At 43.6% G+C, this 19,650-nt stretch overlaps 1 protein-coding gene across 1 annotated transcript; it reads left to right on the top strand.

Annotated features, from left to right (window-relative positions):
- The first annotated feature begins 1,581 nt into the window (after positions 1–1,581).
- CNPY1 (canopy FGF signaling regulator 1) lies at positions 1,582–8,873 on the top strand. The gene is given in 5 exon segments (XM_040550253.1): positions 1,582–1,593; positions 1,730–1,933; positions 3,519–3,596; positions 3,598–3,616; positions 8,830–8,873. Coding segments are annotated over 5 exon segments (357 nt in total).
- The last annotated feature ends 10,777 nt before the right edge of the window (positions 8,874–19,650 follow it).

Here is a 19,650-nt window from a genome sequence, read left to right as displayed (position 1 = left end):
AGCACAAGTTGCCAATGCAACTTCTGCTGCTGCCTTCCACTGTGCGGAGCTGTCTTTGGCTTGGGGGAAGTTGTGTTTTCCTGTAAAAAATATTTGCATCCCAGTGGATGAAACAGACTTTTAATAGCAAAACGCGGTTTGTGTGAGACTATCTTTACTGTAAAATAGGTTACGCTGCCCTACAAATGGGTTTGGGAGTGAAAGACTGCACTATTCTTTTTTGTTTCCTCTTCTTTCCTCTCTCTCTTTCTTTCTTTCTCTTTCTTTCTTTCTTTCTTTCTTTCTTTCTTTCTTTCTTTCTTTGTCTTTCTTTCTCTCTTTCTTTCTCTCTTTCTTTCTCTTTCTCTCTTTCTTTCTCTCTTTCTCTTTCTCTCTTTCTCTTTCTCTCCTTCTCTCCTTCTCTCCTCTCCTTCTCTCCTTCTCTCCTTCTCTTCTTTCTCTCTCTCCTTCTTTCTTTTTCTTCCTATTTCATCTTATTTATTTATTTTTCTTCCTTACTTTTTCTTTCTTATTTATCTTTTTCTTTCTTATTTTATTCTTACTTTTTTTTTTTTTTTTTACTATTCTTTTTCTTTATTTACTTATTTCTTTTCTTTCTTTCCTTTTCCTTAGGCACTTTTCTTCACAGCTTTTTGGAGGGGGTGGGGGGGGGGTTTCCCAGGTTTCGTAAAAAAAAGTAGCTTCCACATCCAGAATGGGACGGGGGGAGGGAGGGGTTTCATAATGGTTGAAGAAGACGACGGAGGGGAAAAAAAAACTCTAAGCTTTAATTTTAATTCTTCTGCCTTTATTTATCTGATTTGTGGCCAGATGGTGGTGGAGCAAGGAAACCCTTTGTGCAAACGAAGCACACATGTGAAAGTGCTTCTGTAATGTAATCATTGAGACCGGAAGGGTTCATACTGTGTCTGAAAAGAGACAATAGAGCCGGGATATATCAACATCGCAGAAATCGAGTTCATTTGCGATGCAGGCCCTTTGACTCCGGTTGTCATGAAAACTTCCTACTTTGATCAGCAGAGGGTGGCGGGGCCGGGCGCGGCGCGGCGGGGCCGTGCACTTGGCTGCCTCTGCCGCCCCCCCCAGTGGGCGCCTTGACCCGGCGGGACGGGGTCCGGCCCCGGTACCGAGGGCGGGGGCTGCTCCTTGACCCCCACCATCACCACCACCACCACCACCACCACCACCTCCTTGGGTTCGTAGGTAGAAGTCGGACCCCTCGCCGCCGTCGTGCTGCGGACAAAGACACGGAGCAGCTGTCGGAGGCATAAAGCTGAAATAGTAGAACCTGGGAGAAGCGAGGTTGTGGGAGCTATTATTTTCGGCGCAAAACCCTTGGGAGGTATTAAAACAGCTGCATCGGAGCTGGGCGGGCCGGCGGCAGCCAACGGGCCGAGCGAGCGAAAGCACAGGACGTCGCCACGTCGCCGTCGACCCGGCGAGCGAGAGGCCGGGGCGCGTGGCGAGGCAGGAGGCCGCAGGTGGAGGAGGCTTCACGCAGGCCACACGGCCCTGGCTGCCCCCGCCGCTCTGGCTGACATTTTTAATTACATGTGTCATGTAACGTGTCAACAGCCGTACATGCCGGGAGAGGTGCGGTCGCTCCTTCTCTCCTTCCGTGACGTCTGTCTAACTAGATATTATCTGTAGGAAGCGGTTTTGGCAGCATAATGAGGGGAGGTGGGGTGGGGTGTGTGTGGGGGGGGAAATCAATTTTTGCCTCCGATAGGTTCTTCTTGCAAAGTCAGAGGGCGACTTAGCGGAATTGTTGGAAAATCCCTGTGCTGGACCAGAGGATGGCCAGCTGCGAGCAGAGCCTCCCACCCAGACAAGGAGAGTCGAGAGATTTGCTGCTAGGCAAGAAGAGAAAATCTGGGCAGACTTTAAAAAATTCTGGGTTTAAGCTGGTGCTTACAAACCTTTGAAATCTGCGGTAAGCCAATGTAACAAATTAGTAACCTTTTCTTTTAAAGTGAAAACTGTGTTAGCGGGCCCAGGCTTTATTGTATGATAAGTACCATCCTTACGAAGCCCATGCAGCTTGTGCATTGTTTGAAATTCTTGCCATATTTTAACATGCTCCGTGCTGGCTCCTCGCAGGAACAAGCTGAGTATTTTGAGATAACACTGCGTTTTGTCAGATGCTTTATAATGTTGTTTAGAAACCTATTCGGATCTATTTAGTGCTTCATAAATATGAATAAACCATTTACAAAAGGCACGTCGCTTGCAGAAGTAACCCACGGATTATACCAGCTGCTCTCAGTTTACATGTTACAAATTTCCTAAACTGTTCAAAACTACATTTTACTCAGGGCATTTTTATCAGTGATTAAATATAAATCACTGTTGCCCAGCAAATATCTCTGTTGATTTATGTGTAGGAAATAAGGGAATTGGAGCATTGGCCAAAACCCCAAACTACTGCTAAAGGAGTTTCAAATATTTATGGATGAGTTAGGGGAGGAGGGAGGAATGTCATCCTTTTTTCCCTAGGCCTTGCTGCGTGCAGACAAATTTCTCTCAGCCACTTCTGCGATGCTGCTGGAGGTGCCGGAGCCGGGGGGCTCTGCCTGGTGGAGGGCCAGCCCCTCCGAACGCGGGCGGATTTTTTAAGGCATTTGGCGTATTTTTAGCTGCGGGATGGGGAGAGCAGCACAGCGAGGGAGGCTGCGCTTGATACGGCCCCTCGGTCAGCTTGGGGCTCGCTCGGCCATGGAAGCACGGCTGGTGCAGGGCTGCAGCCGGAGTGCTGGGGGGCTGCGAGCCCCCTGGCTCCCTTCAGCCCCGAGCGCTGTGGCAGCTCGCTTTTATTGTCTGTCCTGGCAAATACGTGTTGATTTTTCAGAGAGGCTCGGCACGGGGCCTTGCGTTTGTGCTGGGCATGGCTTCTGCAAGGCACATCTTATTTTAGCCTGTTGTTTTTTTTGCTTTTTGGTTGTGTTGCGTTTTTTTTTTTCCACGGACTTCCTCTTCCTGTGGCTTTGCGGGGTGGGCTGGATTTGGGGGGCATTAATTCCCTCTTAACGCACGCCCAGGCTTCCTCAGAGGTGCCCCAAAATGAGCTCAAATCCCCTCGGCAGCGCCGCGCTGAGCCCTTCGCTGAGCTCCCTGTACCCCTGCCGTGGCATCCCGTTGGATGCAGGCACCAGCAGACACATCGCCGGCGCTGATAGCAGCCTGCAGAACGGGCTGATTTCATTTAAATTTTGTCTGCCTTCTCCCTGGTTGATGTGGAATGGAGGGGTGCCCAGCCAGGTGGAAGGATTCCCTCCCATGTTTGTGAGACACCGACAAGGCTGGCCATAAAGTTTGAGATAAGTGATGCTGGGCAGCGCTCGCTGCCGGCAACCCTCAGCCCCACACTGTGCAGGGCGAGCAGGGGCTCCAAGCTGCCGGCAGGCTCCTTTCTCCCAAGAAAAAAAAAAAAAAAAAAGGAAAAAAAAAAAAAGGAAAAAAAAAAAAAAGGAAAAAAAAAAAAGCCCAGTGTGAGCATCCTCCTTTTCTCCTTCTTGCAGGGTGAAAGTCTCGTAGAGGAGCCTGAAGATGAAATATTCTCACTTATCGCCCAAGAGGCAGACTATCTAGCTGACAAGGCTGTGCAGTGAAAAATCAGGTACTGTGTCTGATGTAACATGTGCTCTCTCTACAGCGTGGTGGTTTTTTTTTTTCAAACCCAGTGTACTGCTTTGGTGCAGCAAACCACTCTGGAGGAGATGGGTTCTGTTGTTTAATAAGCAATGACACTACATGACTTTTAAGAAACGGCCCTTTTTAAAGGTTTTAGTTGCTGTTTTTAATTCTTTTGTGCATACTAATGCAGCATAATTTTAGCATTCCACTTAATGTGATGTGTTTTCCTCCTGGTGCTACGTGATTTTTGCTCCTTGTGTGTCTGTGCTGTCATTTCAAAGCCAGAAATGAAAATAACCCCCTTGCAGCAAAACGCGGGGATTTACTTCTCCCGTTTAATTGCTGAGCTACGAGCAGCGAGAGCGTGGGCTTATGAATGTGCGGTTCATTTTTAGGAGAACTCTTCCTTGGCATGAGAGCAGAGCTGTCCTCGGAGGGGCTGGCTGCCCACCCCCGTCAGCTGCTAGGAAGAATGGATTTTAAAATGTCTGTAAAATACACCCTTTCAAATAAGCAAGGCCTCTTTTAAATCCCAGCAAACTGGGAAAATGCTGTCAGAAATTCATTTCAGCTTCCTAAATATCTTCGCCCACTCCACTGTTTGTTGCCCTTGTTTTTAATGCTTTTGGTTTTGTTTTTTTTTTAACTTTATATTCAGTTCTGAATCTGAAAGCACATCACTTAAGATACTAAGTGCTACAAGATTATAAATGAAGTTGCATTATCCTTTCTCAACATGCTGCCTTTAGTGGTAGAATATGCATGGAAATATCGATCCCAGAATCAATGCTTGTAAATATTAGTGTGTGTTTTCTGAGATTTAAAGTCTGCAATAATTGTTTGTGATATGATAAACACAGTCCACAAAAGTGCTCAAAGTTGGTGAAAAGCTGACTCACCAGAAGTTCATAGAAATAAGTTTGAGTACTTTTAAGCATCAGGGCATTTTTAATACATATTGAGAAAAGCACAGTCTTGAGCACTGGGGAATTCTACAATGACACAGTTATCTTTAAAATCTGTGCAGACGAATGATTTGTAGAAAATAAATTTTGCATAATAGTTTTTGATTTTTTAAGAAATATTTTCATTTGTCCTATGTGTCGAGCAACTTCCTGACCTGCCAAAACAGCACCTACAGAGAGTAACATGTTAGCTATATCAAAACGGCACACTTGGTCCAAAATGGACGGCACGATTTCTGGTAGTCAGACTCGAACAGAAAAACTTTGTAGGCAATTCGGATACAAAGCGTAGATGTGTCTGTGGGATAATGCAGGAAAATTATCACCATCTGCATGTATTTTCTGAGAGCACTGAAGAGTGAGGGAAACTCCCTCTTCTCCTTGGCCGCACTGTTACCGTTTTGGAGAACAATTTGCAGTTTTGTGTGTCTTTGGTAATGCTACAAAAATGTTTGCCAAAGATGAACACAAAATATTGATATCAAAGCCCACACTGTTAAAACCTCTCCTTTTTATTATTTTTTTCTTTTCATGTACCTGCTTCTAAAACAAATGCTTTATTTCGCCCTTTGAAGTCACATTTTGGGTTTAAAACCTGCACTGTGCACCCCTTCAGCCCTGTCCCATCAGCAGGACAATTTCCCCCTTGCAGCAGAGGAGCTGGCTGTGCCTGCACGTTGGTCTCATTCCCACAAATGCTCCCACGGCCAATACGTGGAGCAGCCCTTCCTTTTGCAGGAAATACAAATAGTGCTCTGCAGAGGGAAAAGAAGTGCAGTTTCCTTCCTTCTCCCTGGCAATTAGCACAAATAAACAAGCTGCCATTTAATAAGCAGAATTGCAAAACCCACACCAGCGCAAGATGCTTGCAAAAGGGGCAGCAGCAGCACAGAGGAACGCTGAGCTGCCCGGGCACACAAAACAAGGGCAAGAAATTAATCTGCCCTTCCCACATCATCCCATTGCCCATTTAAAAAATGTCCATGTATTAAAGGATAAACAGAAGACTAAAAAAAGTCTCAGAGCCATTTTGTTTTAAAGCTAAATGCTATCAGTGGATGAAAATAGGAGTATTAAATTGCATTAAAAATACTGGAAAGCCTGCTCGCATGTGTGCTGTGGTGCTCGGGAGCTGGCGGGGCAGTGCAGGGATACTGGCAGAGCAGCAAAGCCTGCCCAGGGTTTTCCAGGAGAGCAGATTCAAGCTCCCGTGGCATTGGAAAGCGCGGGTCTTCAAAACCATGTCAGGCTGTGCGCCAGCCACGGAGCGCTCCGGCTAACTTACAAAAGCACCAGCTCACAGAGCACAATGAGAGTTGTGTTATTAAGTCTTATCTGCCTTACAACGGCAATTTTCATTAATACCTTATATTAAAGCAATATTGCGCTCTTATCGCCTTACTGTAAATTATTGCCTCTTTTTATTCACAGCTCCGCGTGCTCAGCCAGAATGCGATTTTAAACTTTTTTTTGGCAAATATCATACTGAGCGATAGAAATAGTGTATAAAACCTCTCCACGGGCCAGTTGCAGATTTTGATGCTGTGGATTTCGCCATAAAGCAGGGGGAAAAAAAAAAAAAGTCAATGACGTATTCATTTCATTATTATGCTTTTAATTTGTTTTAAAAGGCAGCATAGGTGAGCATGGCATATTTCTTGTGGCCCACTGCAGACTTATTATATTGTCGTAATCAAATCCTTTTATGCTGTGCGATAGCAAAATAATGGGAATGCAGTTTCCTCTCAGTCTTGACATTAATGGAAGTCGTATGCATATATGAAGAAAAAGCCTTCTGCGTAAGTCATGTTTAGCACTTGTTTTATTCTAATATCATTCTCCACCTTTTCCTATGGCAACTGTAGGTGGGTTCTTCTTGTTTGATTAAAAAGCATCAAACTTCAATAAAGTCTTTTAAAACGATCAAATCGTTTGATATTTACAAGCGGGGATCTGTTTTCTGTCATATATTCTTGATCACACCAAAAGTCCCTGTGCCAGACAGGCAGGCAGTACCTGCTGAGAAACACCTTCAGATCCTCCGCTGTTTTTTTCACAAGCTTAAAAATCTTGGAGTTCATTTTCGAGGCCATTGCCTTTATTTTTCCCCCGGAGAGGAAGTGCGGATGCCGGTTGGACCGATGAAATAATTGAGCTTTGTTTTAATCCTGGACCCTTGAATTTCCATTGCCTGTTAAAATAGTGTTCCTGGTGCTCTTCCTGGGCCCGGGGATGTTCCTGGCTGCAGTGGCCGTGGTTTGTTGCCCTGCCATGGGGCTTCCTGAAGCACCAAGAGCTGGGAGAGGGAACGCTTCGGCCCGTATGAAACCAGGCACCAGCTAAGGCTTGTGCTGATGTACGGACCAGGGCCAGCTGATTTATAAGGGAAAATAATTTAACATCACATCTTCAAGACTATTTAAGTAATACCAGGACTTTCTGCTACTACTTTTTTTTTTTTTAAATGTGTTCACATCTATAAAAATGTGTTGTTTGGCTAAAATTTTCCAGTCCATGTGTTTATCCTAAAAGTGACTTAGCCCATGTATTTCTTTATTTAGCTGTTTTGAAAGTTTGAATATAATTTGGACACCCAATGCTGGGTTACACAAAAGTGAAACAAAACACTCTCATTCAGCTGCAAAGAATATCGAGTCTCTTTCTGCACAATTATTGCTCAAACTATTGTGTTTTTGCAAACTGATACTTCTAGGAGGCTCATTCCCAGCGAGAACTACTCTCCTGAGAGCCTAACAAAGCTAGCAGCTACATCAATTAAAAGCAGCTAAAATGTCTGTTATGTGTATGTGCAGAATATTAAACTTCCATTAAACCATTCACCATTTACCTTAATACTATCTGCAACGATTATGGAAAAGAAAGGCAATATATGGGGGGGCAAAAGCTGTGGCTTAATGCTGCCACAGGACTCTGGAATTACATATTTTCTCACATTTTCTCACCATGCCGCTTGGAAAGAGAACAGTATATATGGAGCTTAGCCTCGAGTCCCCTGCCCTGCAACAGGATCCGTTGGTGCAGATTTCGGCAAGCGTGGAGTGAAGGCTCCACGTTGGCAGCTCCTTGTTTGAAAATACCAAGTCTGATTAAAAAGAAAAAAAGAAAAAAAAAAAAAGATTTTAACTGTAGCAGTAAGGCAATATGGAGAGGACTGGGAAACGTGCATATAAGCACTACCACGAGCCCCTCGGAGAGATGTGGGATGTTTTGTGTGTTTATGAGGGCAGTTGCATTTTTCTGTGGGTGTAATGTGCTTGGTTCTGCTCTCCAAGGCTGACCCATGGCCAAGGAGCCAGAGCAGGTGCCCAGAGCGAGATGTGGCACCCCCTGCATGGGGTTGCATGAGGCTCAGGCTCCTCGGTGAGCCCTCTGGCTGAGTTCTGGAGATGGGACAACTGACAGGGACCCTGGCACTGTACATGGGATTGTTTTTGGTTGCAGTGAGCACTTGAGTTACTTGGTACGGTTTTAAGCGTTTTGCAAAAAAAAACACCGCATCGCATGGGCTTGTACAGGCCGCGGTCATTGCCTCTGAGGGAAGAGTTGGGACCCTGAATTATTCACACATTTGAGGAAGGGGTTTGAAAATAGAGTGTTTACTCTATTTTAAAAAAAATTCTTCTTGCTGTATTGCAAAAGTTATGTCTAGAAAATCCTGACTGTGTCAGTGTGCTGTGGTTATGCCTCACTCTCATTTCTGATTTACTGGGCAAAAGTATTTTAAAGTGCTTCAGTTTTCACCTAAACACTTTCAGTGATGGAATTGCTTACAGAAGAAAACGGGTATTTTTCTAGCTAGAGAGCAGATTATATTTTTAGTAAAGAAACTGTTGCTCCTAGCAGGATGTTGCTGCTCAGGACACCAGTAAGTGACATGCAACTTTTCCTTCCTTAGGTGCCTGTGCAGCCCGCTGCTCACCCAGGGCACGGAGGAGATCAGCTGCTCACTTTGCGGAGTGAAGTAAGATGACAGCACCATTTTTTTCTTATGTAATCAAGAATTGACCGTTTTTCCTTCTTTCCACTGTAATACCCTCTGTATTTTTCTACTTTCATCTTTAAACGTGCACACATTCCCTAGTCTTATTTTTGTCTTTTTGAGCTGCTTTCCATTAAAAGTATTTTGAATGAAATCTGCAGAGCTTTGTTGAAAATGTGAAGTTTAACAGGGAATGTCTGTTGACCTTATTTCTGTGGGTTTTTACCCCAGGTATTCGCCTCAGTTGTGCCGATTTTCACAAAATCTACATCTGATTGTGACAGAACTAGAGCACCTAAAAAACGAGGGTCCTGCTCAAGCAGGAAAAGAGAACAAATGCAATCACAATAAACCTCTTTTTTCCTTATGTTCGTTCATTTGTTTTAGCAGATGATCAATCTTTATGTACTTCTGTACTAGAAAAGAGTTTAGAGTTTTTAGCTAAGAGCTGCTGCTAAATTTATGTTGTTGCACTGAAGACAGTGATGGGAAGCTTTCCAAATATTTATCCTTTTAAAGGTGAGGTAACTTAAAGGCGTGTGTGTAGTTTCATTTAAACAAGCCATTCCTTTACAATTTCCATATCAATGTACTACTGAACCCGATATAAATGTTCACTGAACCTGAGCAAGACTGGTGTAATAACTTTTTTAAATTACTGCTTTCTTGCTGAAGAAATGTCAAAAAACATGAAAATGTTTCCAGTAGGCTTCTTCCTTTCATCATTGGGGTGTTTGGTTTTTTTTTTGTTGTTTGTTGGTTGGTTTGGTTTGCTTTTTTCTGGGGGGAGGTCCAAAATATTTATTAATCAGTATAAAATATAAGTTCTTATATCCTCCCCAGAGCTATGGCTTGTTTCAGGTTGTGGCTGGGTCCCCAGAAGATGAAACGCGAGAATAAGTGCTGCAGACTCTGTGAAAACACTTTGAAAAGACTTAAAACTACTGAACGGGGGTTTGAAGGTAATGAGGACAGTTCGTGTAAAATAGTATAATGGTCTGGTAAAATGTTTAGAGGAAAAGTAATATTTATAAATGTTGTGTGGGGTTTTTTTGTTTGTTTGTTTGTTTTTACTAAAATTAAGTACATTACTTTTCCTGCAGATTTTATAACCACCAAATAGTACAAAGTGATGAATTGTGATGGTTTAAAACATTGGTCTAAAATCTGTTAATATATGTCATATAACTAGAAAGTTTATAGAATTTTACAATATTTATACAATTAAATATTAAAACAAGAACGCTGTCCGACCCTCAGCACAAATTGTTACGTCTTCACAGAAGCAATACTGATTTACAACAGTTCAACATCCCTACATTTGTTACACGGGAATTTGTTGTCTAGTGTTTAATGTGTTTAAAAGGACTCTGAAGTTTTTCCTCAGCCCGGATTATTTTCTGCCTTTTCCTACTGACAGACCAATTTTGCAGAATACTTCGTCAAACTTATATCTGAGCATCGCAAGGCAGCTATACCATGTAAAATGGGAATACCTTCAGGATTTAAGGAAGACTGTCTTCACACTTAATCCAATTCAACACCATCTTTCACGTATATGTAAACACTGATTTTTAAAGTAACTTTGAAATATGTGAACTCATCCTGCAGTGTGGCGTTGAAATGTCCAATTTACACCAAAGCGGGGACTTCAGTGTTGATGTCAAACTCACCCCAAAGGCAAAGCCTACATCCTGAGCTGACTCTGTTTAAAGCCTGAAAGCAAGAAAATGTATCTTATTCACACTTTCATATAAAACTTAATTGAAAGATTTTGATTCCCCTCTTATTTCCATTCTATAGTATCTGTTGATTTTGTGAGTGGGCAGAAAAGCCCAAAGTGTATTTAAAAAGCATATACTGCAAGGTCACGTAAAAAGGAACACAGGTGCTGGGAATCTGTGCAGCTATTTCAAAGTTGAGTTAATTTTCAAAATGTTGCAATCACCTTTTTTTAATTGCATTTTTCTCTGAATGTAAAAATATTTTTCCTTTCCCCAGCATCCTCTTTTTATTGTTCATCGTGAGAGACTCATAAAAGCAACAGAGAAAATTGATTATCCTGGAGACCAGCACAGTGAGAGCAACCAAGCATTATCCAAAGATCAAAATAAACAAACCAGGATGTCAATAGAGAGTAATTTGTGGGTAGTTTATTCTTTTTCTTTCTTTTTCTTTTTCTTTTTAATTAGAGGGAACTTACATGTTGTCTGTAATGACTGATAAATTATTTCAGACAGGTATGTTAGAGATTTCTTATCTGTCTTTTCAAAATTTTAGTGCTGTCTTACACTTTATTGGATATTCCCTCAAAATTGATTGTGATCAAGATATAAAAGAGATCCTGACCACCTGACCAGGTCGTTTCACTGAGCATCAAGTCCTCTAGTTCCGAGTTTGATGCATGTGTTCAGCCACTGAAGTTTGTGTGGGTTTTGCTGAGAAAATACTGCTAGATGATAGTATCGACATACAGCCCTCAGAAGGAAAGTCTGTCTCTAAACTCTAATTTGCACATTTACATTCTGTCTTTGGGTTTCACAGTGAGAAACTACGGGAGGATTTTTGTATCTGTTCCTTTACACTCCGATACAGGGGCAGATTCACCCCTGTATCACCTGGTGGTGCAGGCTTGTCCTGGTGTAGCTGGGCTGCAGCTGGAGCAGTGCTGTGCTGGAGCAGAACTGATAGGTGCTGCAGCCAGCCTGGGAAGGACTCAGGGTAAATGTTCAGATGTTTCAGAATTGCCTTATTGAAGCAGAGACTGAGAAGCAAACTTAAATTTTGCGAGAACCTTTGTGAAGGCAAACTCACGCAGGTTCTGTAAAAAGTGCTGTGTCTGAGAAAAGATTTATGCATTTTTTCTTGTGTTAATTAACAGATTGGGTGAATCATATGATATGATATGATTATGAAGTGATTGATATGATACAATGTGTATGATATATATGATATACAATATGATGTGATAAAACCCAATTATACAGATATTTAAATGTCTGTCCACAGTTCATCTCCTCAGTTCTCTTCAAGAGATGAGCATCTGAAAACCTAAATGGAAAGCAGAAGAAACACGTCTTGACTTCAGCCCCTATCTTTGTTCCTGTATTTATCTCATTTGCTCTGATGAAGTCAAAGGATGGCAGAGATGTATCCAAAGGCACGATCGAGTCTTTTATCAATGCAACAGAAATGTAAAGGTGGTTTGTCAGACAGCAGGACCAGATCCTTGCCCAGAGCAAGTAGCTTTAATGTGTCGACTTGGGATTGAGCTGTTACACTTGACTTGGGGAGACTGGGGGTCCCTGTTTCATGATGGCTGTTAATGCATTTGTTTAAAATGTTTTATTTCACTTTTCATGCCAAATATGCCAGGCAAAGAGTGCTTTCCTTGTGACAGATTTCATTTCAAATGGGGCTTGCGCTGAATGAGTTGAGGCCACTAAATTCATTTCACTGAGGAGCAGAGTGGATGAAACGAGATCCTAAATGGGAAAGATCAATACTTTATTTACTACAATAAACCCTAAAACCAAGTTTATCATTAACTAGTCTTATTTTCTGTTCATATTTGTTGTTGTGGTCCGACACTTGCTCACACTGTGATAGCTTCATCACAATACAGTTTTTAGAAAATGCATATCGCTTGTCACTGTTTCATTGACACAGCGAACAATCATGTTAGAATTTTATGAACAAAATATTAACTTGTGTGGTGTTCCTAATGCATATTAAGTTTACCAGAAATGAGGAGAGCCAGATATGCATTTAATGAAATACTATTAATGGGTCTTACAGCAGGAGCAGTGAGGAATACCTCGTAATTACAGCGTACACATCCATGTACGCCGTACTTTGTTATGGAGGCTTAAGTAGGTAATTAGTATTGCAGTTATGGAGTTGTGAGCTATCTCAGATGATGTCAGCCTCTGCGAACTGCCCACTCGGTGCCGGCAGTGGGGCTGAGCCCTGAGCAGCTCTGGCTCCAGGCAGGCAGGAGAGCAGGAGCTCTGCCACCGGGCGTGGGGATGGCAGCAGGAGAGCCACCGGGGGCAGGGAAGGAGCAAGGGAACGATGCTCTTGCTAGGGCACTGTGGGCACAACGTGCATTAAAACCCAGCACACACACCTTGTGCTGTCTGATCAGGGGATTCCTGAGGCTGAGTGACAAGGACAAAAGGGAGGAAAGCTCTTGGAAGGAAAAGAGCACACAAGGTTAGCAAGCAAGTGCGAGGTGGAGTTGCTGCACCCGGTGACTTCCACGCAGATGTATGCGTGCTGGAGCAGTGCTGCAGCAGCGTGTATCGCCGTAAGAGCGTTGATTAACAGCACAACTGTGCTTAATGTACTGCGGGTTAATGCAGAGTCTGTCTTTAGGAGCGCCTCAACAAGGCTGCGCGTGCAAGAGGAAGAAAGAGAGCGACCAATGCACAAAGCTCATTTAACCCAACCGAGGAGCTCTGGAAAACACGGGTGCCTCCGTGCCTTTCGACGTATTTACAGACCTGTCTGGTTTAATGGCATTCAGCAATAAATTCCATCGCCTTCGGGAGCAATTGATAAAGGTTCTGGTAACCGCCTGCTCCAATCTACTTTGGGGAATGTTAATAAACGGGTACCCGAGAACTCCTAGGTGTGTGCCGTGGAAGAGAGGGAGCTAAATGTCAGCTAATTAAGCAGAGCTGAGACCATGAAAGATCTTGTGAGTTAAAAGTTAAATATTAATATCAGTTTCAAACTTTATGAAAGCTGGCTTAGTGGCAGGGAAGCAGAAGGGATATATATCCAGCATGTTCGTGACATTTTATATTTCTAGTTAACCTTGCAGCCGCATTCAAAACTAGCTGAAGTTTTCTAAAAGCAAATTCTGGAAGAGCAGCCAATGAGGGATTATAACAACCCTTGAGGTGACACAGACGTTAATGAAGGAAGAAGGAAAAGATTTCAATATGGCAATGTTTCTCAAATGCTAAAAAAAAATAATTAAAAAAAAAATCCTTGCTGTCATATTAAATGTGACACGAGCAGAAGGTAAGAGTTCAGAAAGCCCTGGTGCTACTCGGGGCTGGATTTGTCCAACGGCTTGGTGATCGGTGCTGCTCATTGTGGTGATGGGGGTTGAGCTCCAGAAGAAGAAGCATGGGAACAGCATGGGTTGGACCTGTGCTGAGGGCCAAATGCCCCCAAAATAAGGTCAGCTTCAGCCGTCAGCTGCTGAGCCAGACCAGGGGTGGCGGTGTAATTTCCACCATGCTCATCAGGAGAGTTTTAACTTCTTCAGCTGTGTGATGGCCTGGTGGATGGTGACGACTTTCCATTTGTTGAGCTTCTGCCATGCTGAGGCCAGCCTGGCTCTGCCTGGTGCCCACGGGAGGGGGCTGTCCCGCTTTGTGTCCATGGGGACCTCGCGCTTATCCCATTAGGCTCAGACAAAACATCACCTGCAAACAGAGACGGAGCACAAGCAGGTTTTATGTCTAATGATTTATATAGACATGCATCATAGACATAATGCTTTATGTCTATGATGCAAGTAAAGAGAGCACCCAAGAGCCCCGTGTGAGTCTCCAGGTGCCTTGTGCCTACACAGCTAGAGGTGGGTGAGATAGAGCTGTGCCTTGGGTAAGGTTTTGGTTATCAACATACCCCATGGGTGTTCTTCCCTCTTAATTCCCCCATTACCTCTGAATTTCAAAATATAAAACTGAGCTGTCTGAGTTTGGTAGATCTTAGAGTTTCAAATATCTTCCTTTCTTCCTTCCAGTCCCCTGGGCTTAATTCCAGCGCAGCTGGCATCACCAGCCCTTGGCCCCCAGATGGTGACGCTGCCTTTCCTAAAGAAGCTCCCTATGCACAACCAAGTAACCTGTAACACAGCCTGATAGTTTAATGTTTTAACCTGCCTGGAGCAGGCTCCAGCTGTGCCATGTCCCCAGAGGCACTTGTGGCCACCTGGGGCTCGGGGCAAGCAGGAGAACAGTGGTGATGCCCAAGTCCCAGGTTTGGTTTTCTCAGGGTAATTTCCCTTTGTCTTTGGAAGGTTTTGCTTCACACAACCAGAGTGGACCACAAAGGAAATTTTAAGGTTTTTGGTGTTTTCTGGGTCCAAGTCATCCTCATGTAGCCTTCTACTGTGCTTTTCATCAGAGCAATCTGAACACACCAAAGCACTTTGCCAGGGTGACTAAGCATCCTTACCCACAGCGTAAAATGACAAAGAGTACTGACAAAATTTGGCAGAAATGGGACTAGAAAGCACATATCCTCATTGCTTGTCTAAAACCTCATTTGCTGCATGGCATTACTTAGCCAGGCATAGGTACCAGCATACAGGAATACACTGATTTTATAATTATGATAATGAACTTTATCTCTACATGTCCATGAGAGGGGCTGACATGAAACTTGGCACTCAAAGGTAGCCTGCAGTGTGCAACACCTAAATCAAGTCTTGGTTTCTCCTTTTCAAAGCCCTTGGTTGCCCTGGCCCAGGTTAGAGGAGGACCAACCCAGCGAGCGGTCATAGCTGGCCTGGGTCTGTGCACCTCATTCCCACCAGACGTGATTTCTCCAGCTAATTCTCACTCTCCAGGGTGACCAACAGCATCTCCTCTCTATGGGGCTGGCTTCAGCTGCTGCTTGAAAATGAATTGAGAAATAGCCTGGTGGTGCTGGCCACAGCCTTTTTGCTTCTTCCCCTGTGCAGCCAGTCTTTAAGTGTTGGAAGCCTACCTGTCTGCTGCCATCCAGCCTCCAAAGAGGGACAGCCATGGAGATCTGTCTGTCTGCAATGCTTTCCTACCAGGAGCCTGTGAGGAACAAGAACTTTGTATCTCTTCTTTCATATTTGAGGGGTTCCTCACTTGTCTTTGCCGATGGGCATGCAGGGCTCAGTCTGCTGCTCTGATTTATACTAAAACACCATTCCTTATTCATTGTGGGCTTTACTTCCCTCTTGTTTTTTTTTTGTTTTTTTTTTTTTTACTCCTCCACCTTTTGGCCCGATCTGCCTATTTTTACCCACCTATTGCCTTTTTTCAGATAGTAAGGACAGAGCTCACATTTTTTATTACATGTTGCTTGGCACAAAACTTACCATCAGGGGCTGTCTAATTCCAGGGGCTTCCTGAAATATTGCTGAATAGAAATAACAAAGGATATCACCAGCTCAGGTCATTTGTCTTCAGGAAAGATCTTCCATCTCTCCTGAAAAGCCAGTAAACAACCCCGGATACGTCTAAGAAAGTCCTGCCCTCATGAAACTGAATGAACAGCTCCGTGATTCATTTGAAGATGATAAAAAGACAAAACACAAATAGCTGAGATCAGCCATCTGATCTTTCACCTTTGTGTCCAGATGAAAACACAGATTCTTAACCTTTGAGCCCTTCAAATGATTTCCTGATGAGCTTCAGCAATGGCAACAAGACTTAAGCTGCCACAGTTCACGGAAAGTCAGCTTGAAAGCCTCTTTTATACTTCACAGCTATGGGATTTAGTTCTAGATGACAACTGTTTTTAATAAAAATTGTTTGACTTGATAGGAAGCTGATTTTTCATGGCTGTAGTCGAGAAGACAGGAAGGTTACACTGCCAGAGCAGGGCTATCAGCAAAATGTTGGTGTTTGGATGGACAATGTTGTTACCTGCCCCACAGAGATCAAGATCTGCTCTTGACTCTGTGGGACTGTCCTCTAAGTACTTGAAACACATGGCAGGGGGCATTTTCCAGACACTTTCCTGTAGTCAAAAGCTATATGGGAGAAGAGACTGTATGATCTCGTGGCAGATTCATCCTGCTGATGGTTTATTTACCAGATGGCTAAGGAAGAAAAGCATCTAGATAGAGGTCAGTGGTGCCTGGGGTATAATTTGTTTGTAGCTTTCAGCACTGCAGACAGCAATGTGGTCTGGAGCCACTGGTGTTATTCTGAGATTCTCTTCAACTCTTCGTGATGAGTTTCAATTTACAGCAATTCTTTAGGGTTTTTTAGACTCTGTATAAGCTGCAGGTATGTATGAAAGGTCTCATTTGGCCGTTTATGGGAACACTTCTAGAAGGCATCCAGAACACTTTTCAGGTGGTATATTCTCCTCCAGTTCCATGAATGCTGCAGGAAAAGGTGGCATGTTGTGGCACCCAGACTGCTCTCCTCAAGGCTGCAAATGCCCAATTTTTCTTGATGAGACTTGTTCTGTAGCAGGAAGACACCAGTGATTTGACTGACCTTACTCTTGATTTAGAATCTCCTGAGAGAGAAAACAACCCAACATCTTGACTAGGTCACAAAAAAAAAAAAAAAAAGAGCTTTTCTTGCTGACCAATTGTCCAAATAACATTTCTGACTAAAATAACTTTTTCCACAGGAACATTACTATTTGCCATGCTCTAAATTTGACTTCCATAAATCTGAATATAACCTCAGTGGGATGCCCAGTATATTTTTTTAAATATACCTAAAATAGTCTAAACTCCTCTATTCTGACGCAATCTTTCATGCTTCTCTACCATTAGAGGCAGTTCTAAGAGATGCTTCAGGCAGAAAATAAGAGTTACGTTAGACTTAATGAGAGTGGATGATTCCTCGAAAAGCCAGTTTGTACAGAAACAGAAGAGTTCTCTGTGTAAAACTTATTATCAAATCAAGGTAACTCATCTAATATTTGGAGCTTTTCTAGTTTGAGTTAAGAACAAATCAACAGAAATTTTAACTGGCGCTTCATGGACGTTGTCCATACAACATGAATTTTTTTCTCTTTGTAAGCGCCCAGATGAAGGAACACTTCTCAGCACCAGCTCCCACCTCTAGCAGCTCTTGTTCACCCTGTTACATCTTGGGTGGTGAATGAGCTATACCTAAAATACATAGCTTGAGTCTTCTCTTTTTGAATGTTTTCCCACTTCTTTCTCCTACAGAGGGGAAAGAATTGCAAAACCCAACAACTTACTTTTAAGAAGGAAAACACAAAGTCCCTTCAAATCTGCTCCAAACTACCTTGTGGACTCTGTCCTTTCCTGAGATTTTTGCTATTTCAGAGCCTGGCAGAAATCAGTAAGGATGGGATTTCTCAACTTCATAGCTTTTCTTTTTTTTTCTTTTGCACCTCTGAGACTTGGCACCACCAGCCCTCCTGACAGCCATCTCTTCTGCTTCTTCTGCACCAAAACCAAAATCACTCTGAGCAGAAGCAGCTTGTCCCATCCTGTCTTAGTGGTTAATATAATCCTATTTGGTACTCAGAAAACAATTTTATACTTTTATCCAATATTATAACAAGGTGATTTCTTACTTCCATGTAACCCACCAGCCTCCCAGATTTTTATTTTTATTTTATTTTTTTATTTATTTATATTTATTTATTTATTGCTGTACCCTACACACAGGAGGACACGTGTTTGGAGTAGTTAATACAAAACCAGACAAGTGCTTTCTTATCTGTCCATGATAAGAATTTGTGTGTGCGCACTTGGGGAAGGCTGAAAGTGATGCTGAATAGCCCAGGTTTCGGTCTGGGCCCCACTGTTTGACTCTGCCTGGATGAATTTCCTCCGGCCCCATTTCCTCACTGCTGGGAAAGAACAACCACAATCCCTTATCTCAGGCAAGGTGCCAGCCTCTGTGAATAGGTACATCACCAGACTGACCTCTGTCTTGTGCAGCTCCTTCACAAGAGTGGCTTGGATTGTGGTCATCCTGTCCAAGTCCTCCAGAGCCTGGATGATTTCATGAGGCCACACAGGACAGGAGAGAGTGAGAAGCAGAGACCTTCCTTGCACACCACGATGGGGATATCTGCTAGTTCCTAGCCCTTTGGTTATCATGGGGAGGGTTCCCACCTAGCCTTCATCCAGGAGAAGTCTAGCAGAACAATTCTGCAATAGCTGTTTCACCGACTGGCTGCACACTTGCTTCTTTAGAAGGTAGAAACCAAGAAACCACCTCCAGGTCAAGATAAGAAGGTCAAGTTTAAAGTGCTGGGTGCTGGAGGCTCTGTGCTGCTGTCCTCTCCAAGTCAGTTGTGTCCTGCCAGGTACTCGTGTCTCCTCCAGGGAGAAGGGGATATGGGGAGGGATTTGGAGCCCCAGGGGTGAACCAGGCTGGAGAAGAGAAGGGAAGGGATGGGACAGAGTCACAACCCCAAAGAAAGCAAGAGGAGCAAAGAAATATGAGAGTAATAAGGACAAGAGAAAGAAGTGGGGAGCAGAGCGTTTACAGCAGGGCTACATGGGGTGCAAAGGGTACCAGAACTTGAAGAGGAGAAAAAAAAAAAAAGCAGCTGAGCACAGCAGCAGAGAGCAGCTATAGGTGTACAAGAGAAAATTAAGTATTGTTGTGTGATTTTTCATTGTTGATGTCAAGAATGAACTTTTAAAGGATTTTTTTTTCATTAAAACAAGCAGCAGTAGAAAAATTGTTAAAAATGAGGAAAACGTTGACTGTCCCTCCCCCAGACAACCATGCCTGGGGTGCTGATGGCAGTGTTGCACCTGCTGAGGGATGTAGGAAATACTGGGCTGCACTTCTTTTTTTCCCTAAAATGTGAGAAACTTTATTTCCAAAATTAAAAAGAAAAGAAACCAAGATCCCCAAAGGAAATTAAGTCAAAGGTGAGTTTAAAGTGATCTGCAGGGAGAGAAGAGGAAAACCATGTCTTATGGGGGAAGAAGAGGCCAAGATGCAAATCAAGCAGTGCTGGCAGGGCTCTGAGGTGCCAGGTCCTGCACTGGAGCTGGTGCTCAGCCCTGGCCCTGCAGTGCCACGTCCACCAGATGCAGACCTCGCTCCAAAGGTGACATTTCCCCATACTGAGAAACCTTTGCAGGGACTCCAGCCAGCACCAAAAAGCCTGGCTGGGGACATGGCACTGATCTCGGCTGTCATTTCATCCCTTTCCTCCTGTAGCAGTGAGAGCATGGATGTGCAGAGCCCTCTTGCTGCATGTGCCTCGTCAGTCCTCACTTTTTTCCAGGCTGGCAATACCTTTAGGAGGCATCCCAGGCATGCTTTGGGAAAGGACAGCTTTTACACCACTCAATTTTCCCAATTTCCC

This window comes from Cygnus olor, chromosome 2, assembly GCF_009769625.2.
Source record: "Cygnus olor isolate bCygOlo1 chromosome 2, bCygOlo1.pri.v2, whole genome shotgun sequence".
NCBI classification, from domain to species: domain Eukaryota; kingdom Metazoa; phylum Chordata; class Aves; order Anseriformes; family Anatidae; genus Cygnus; species Cygnus olor.
The sequence above is the reverse complement of the archived record's forward strand: the minus strand, read 5'-3'. Positions and strand labels throughout refer to the sequence as shown.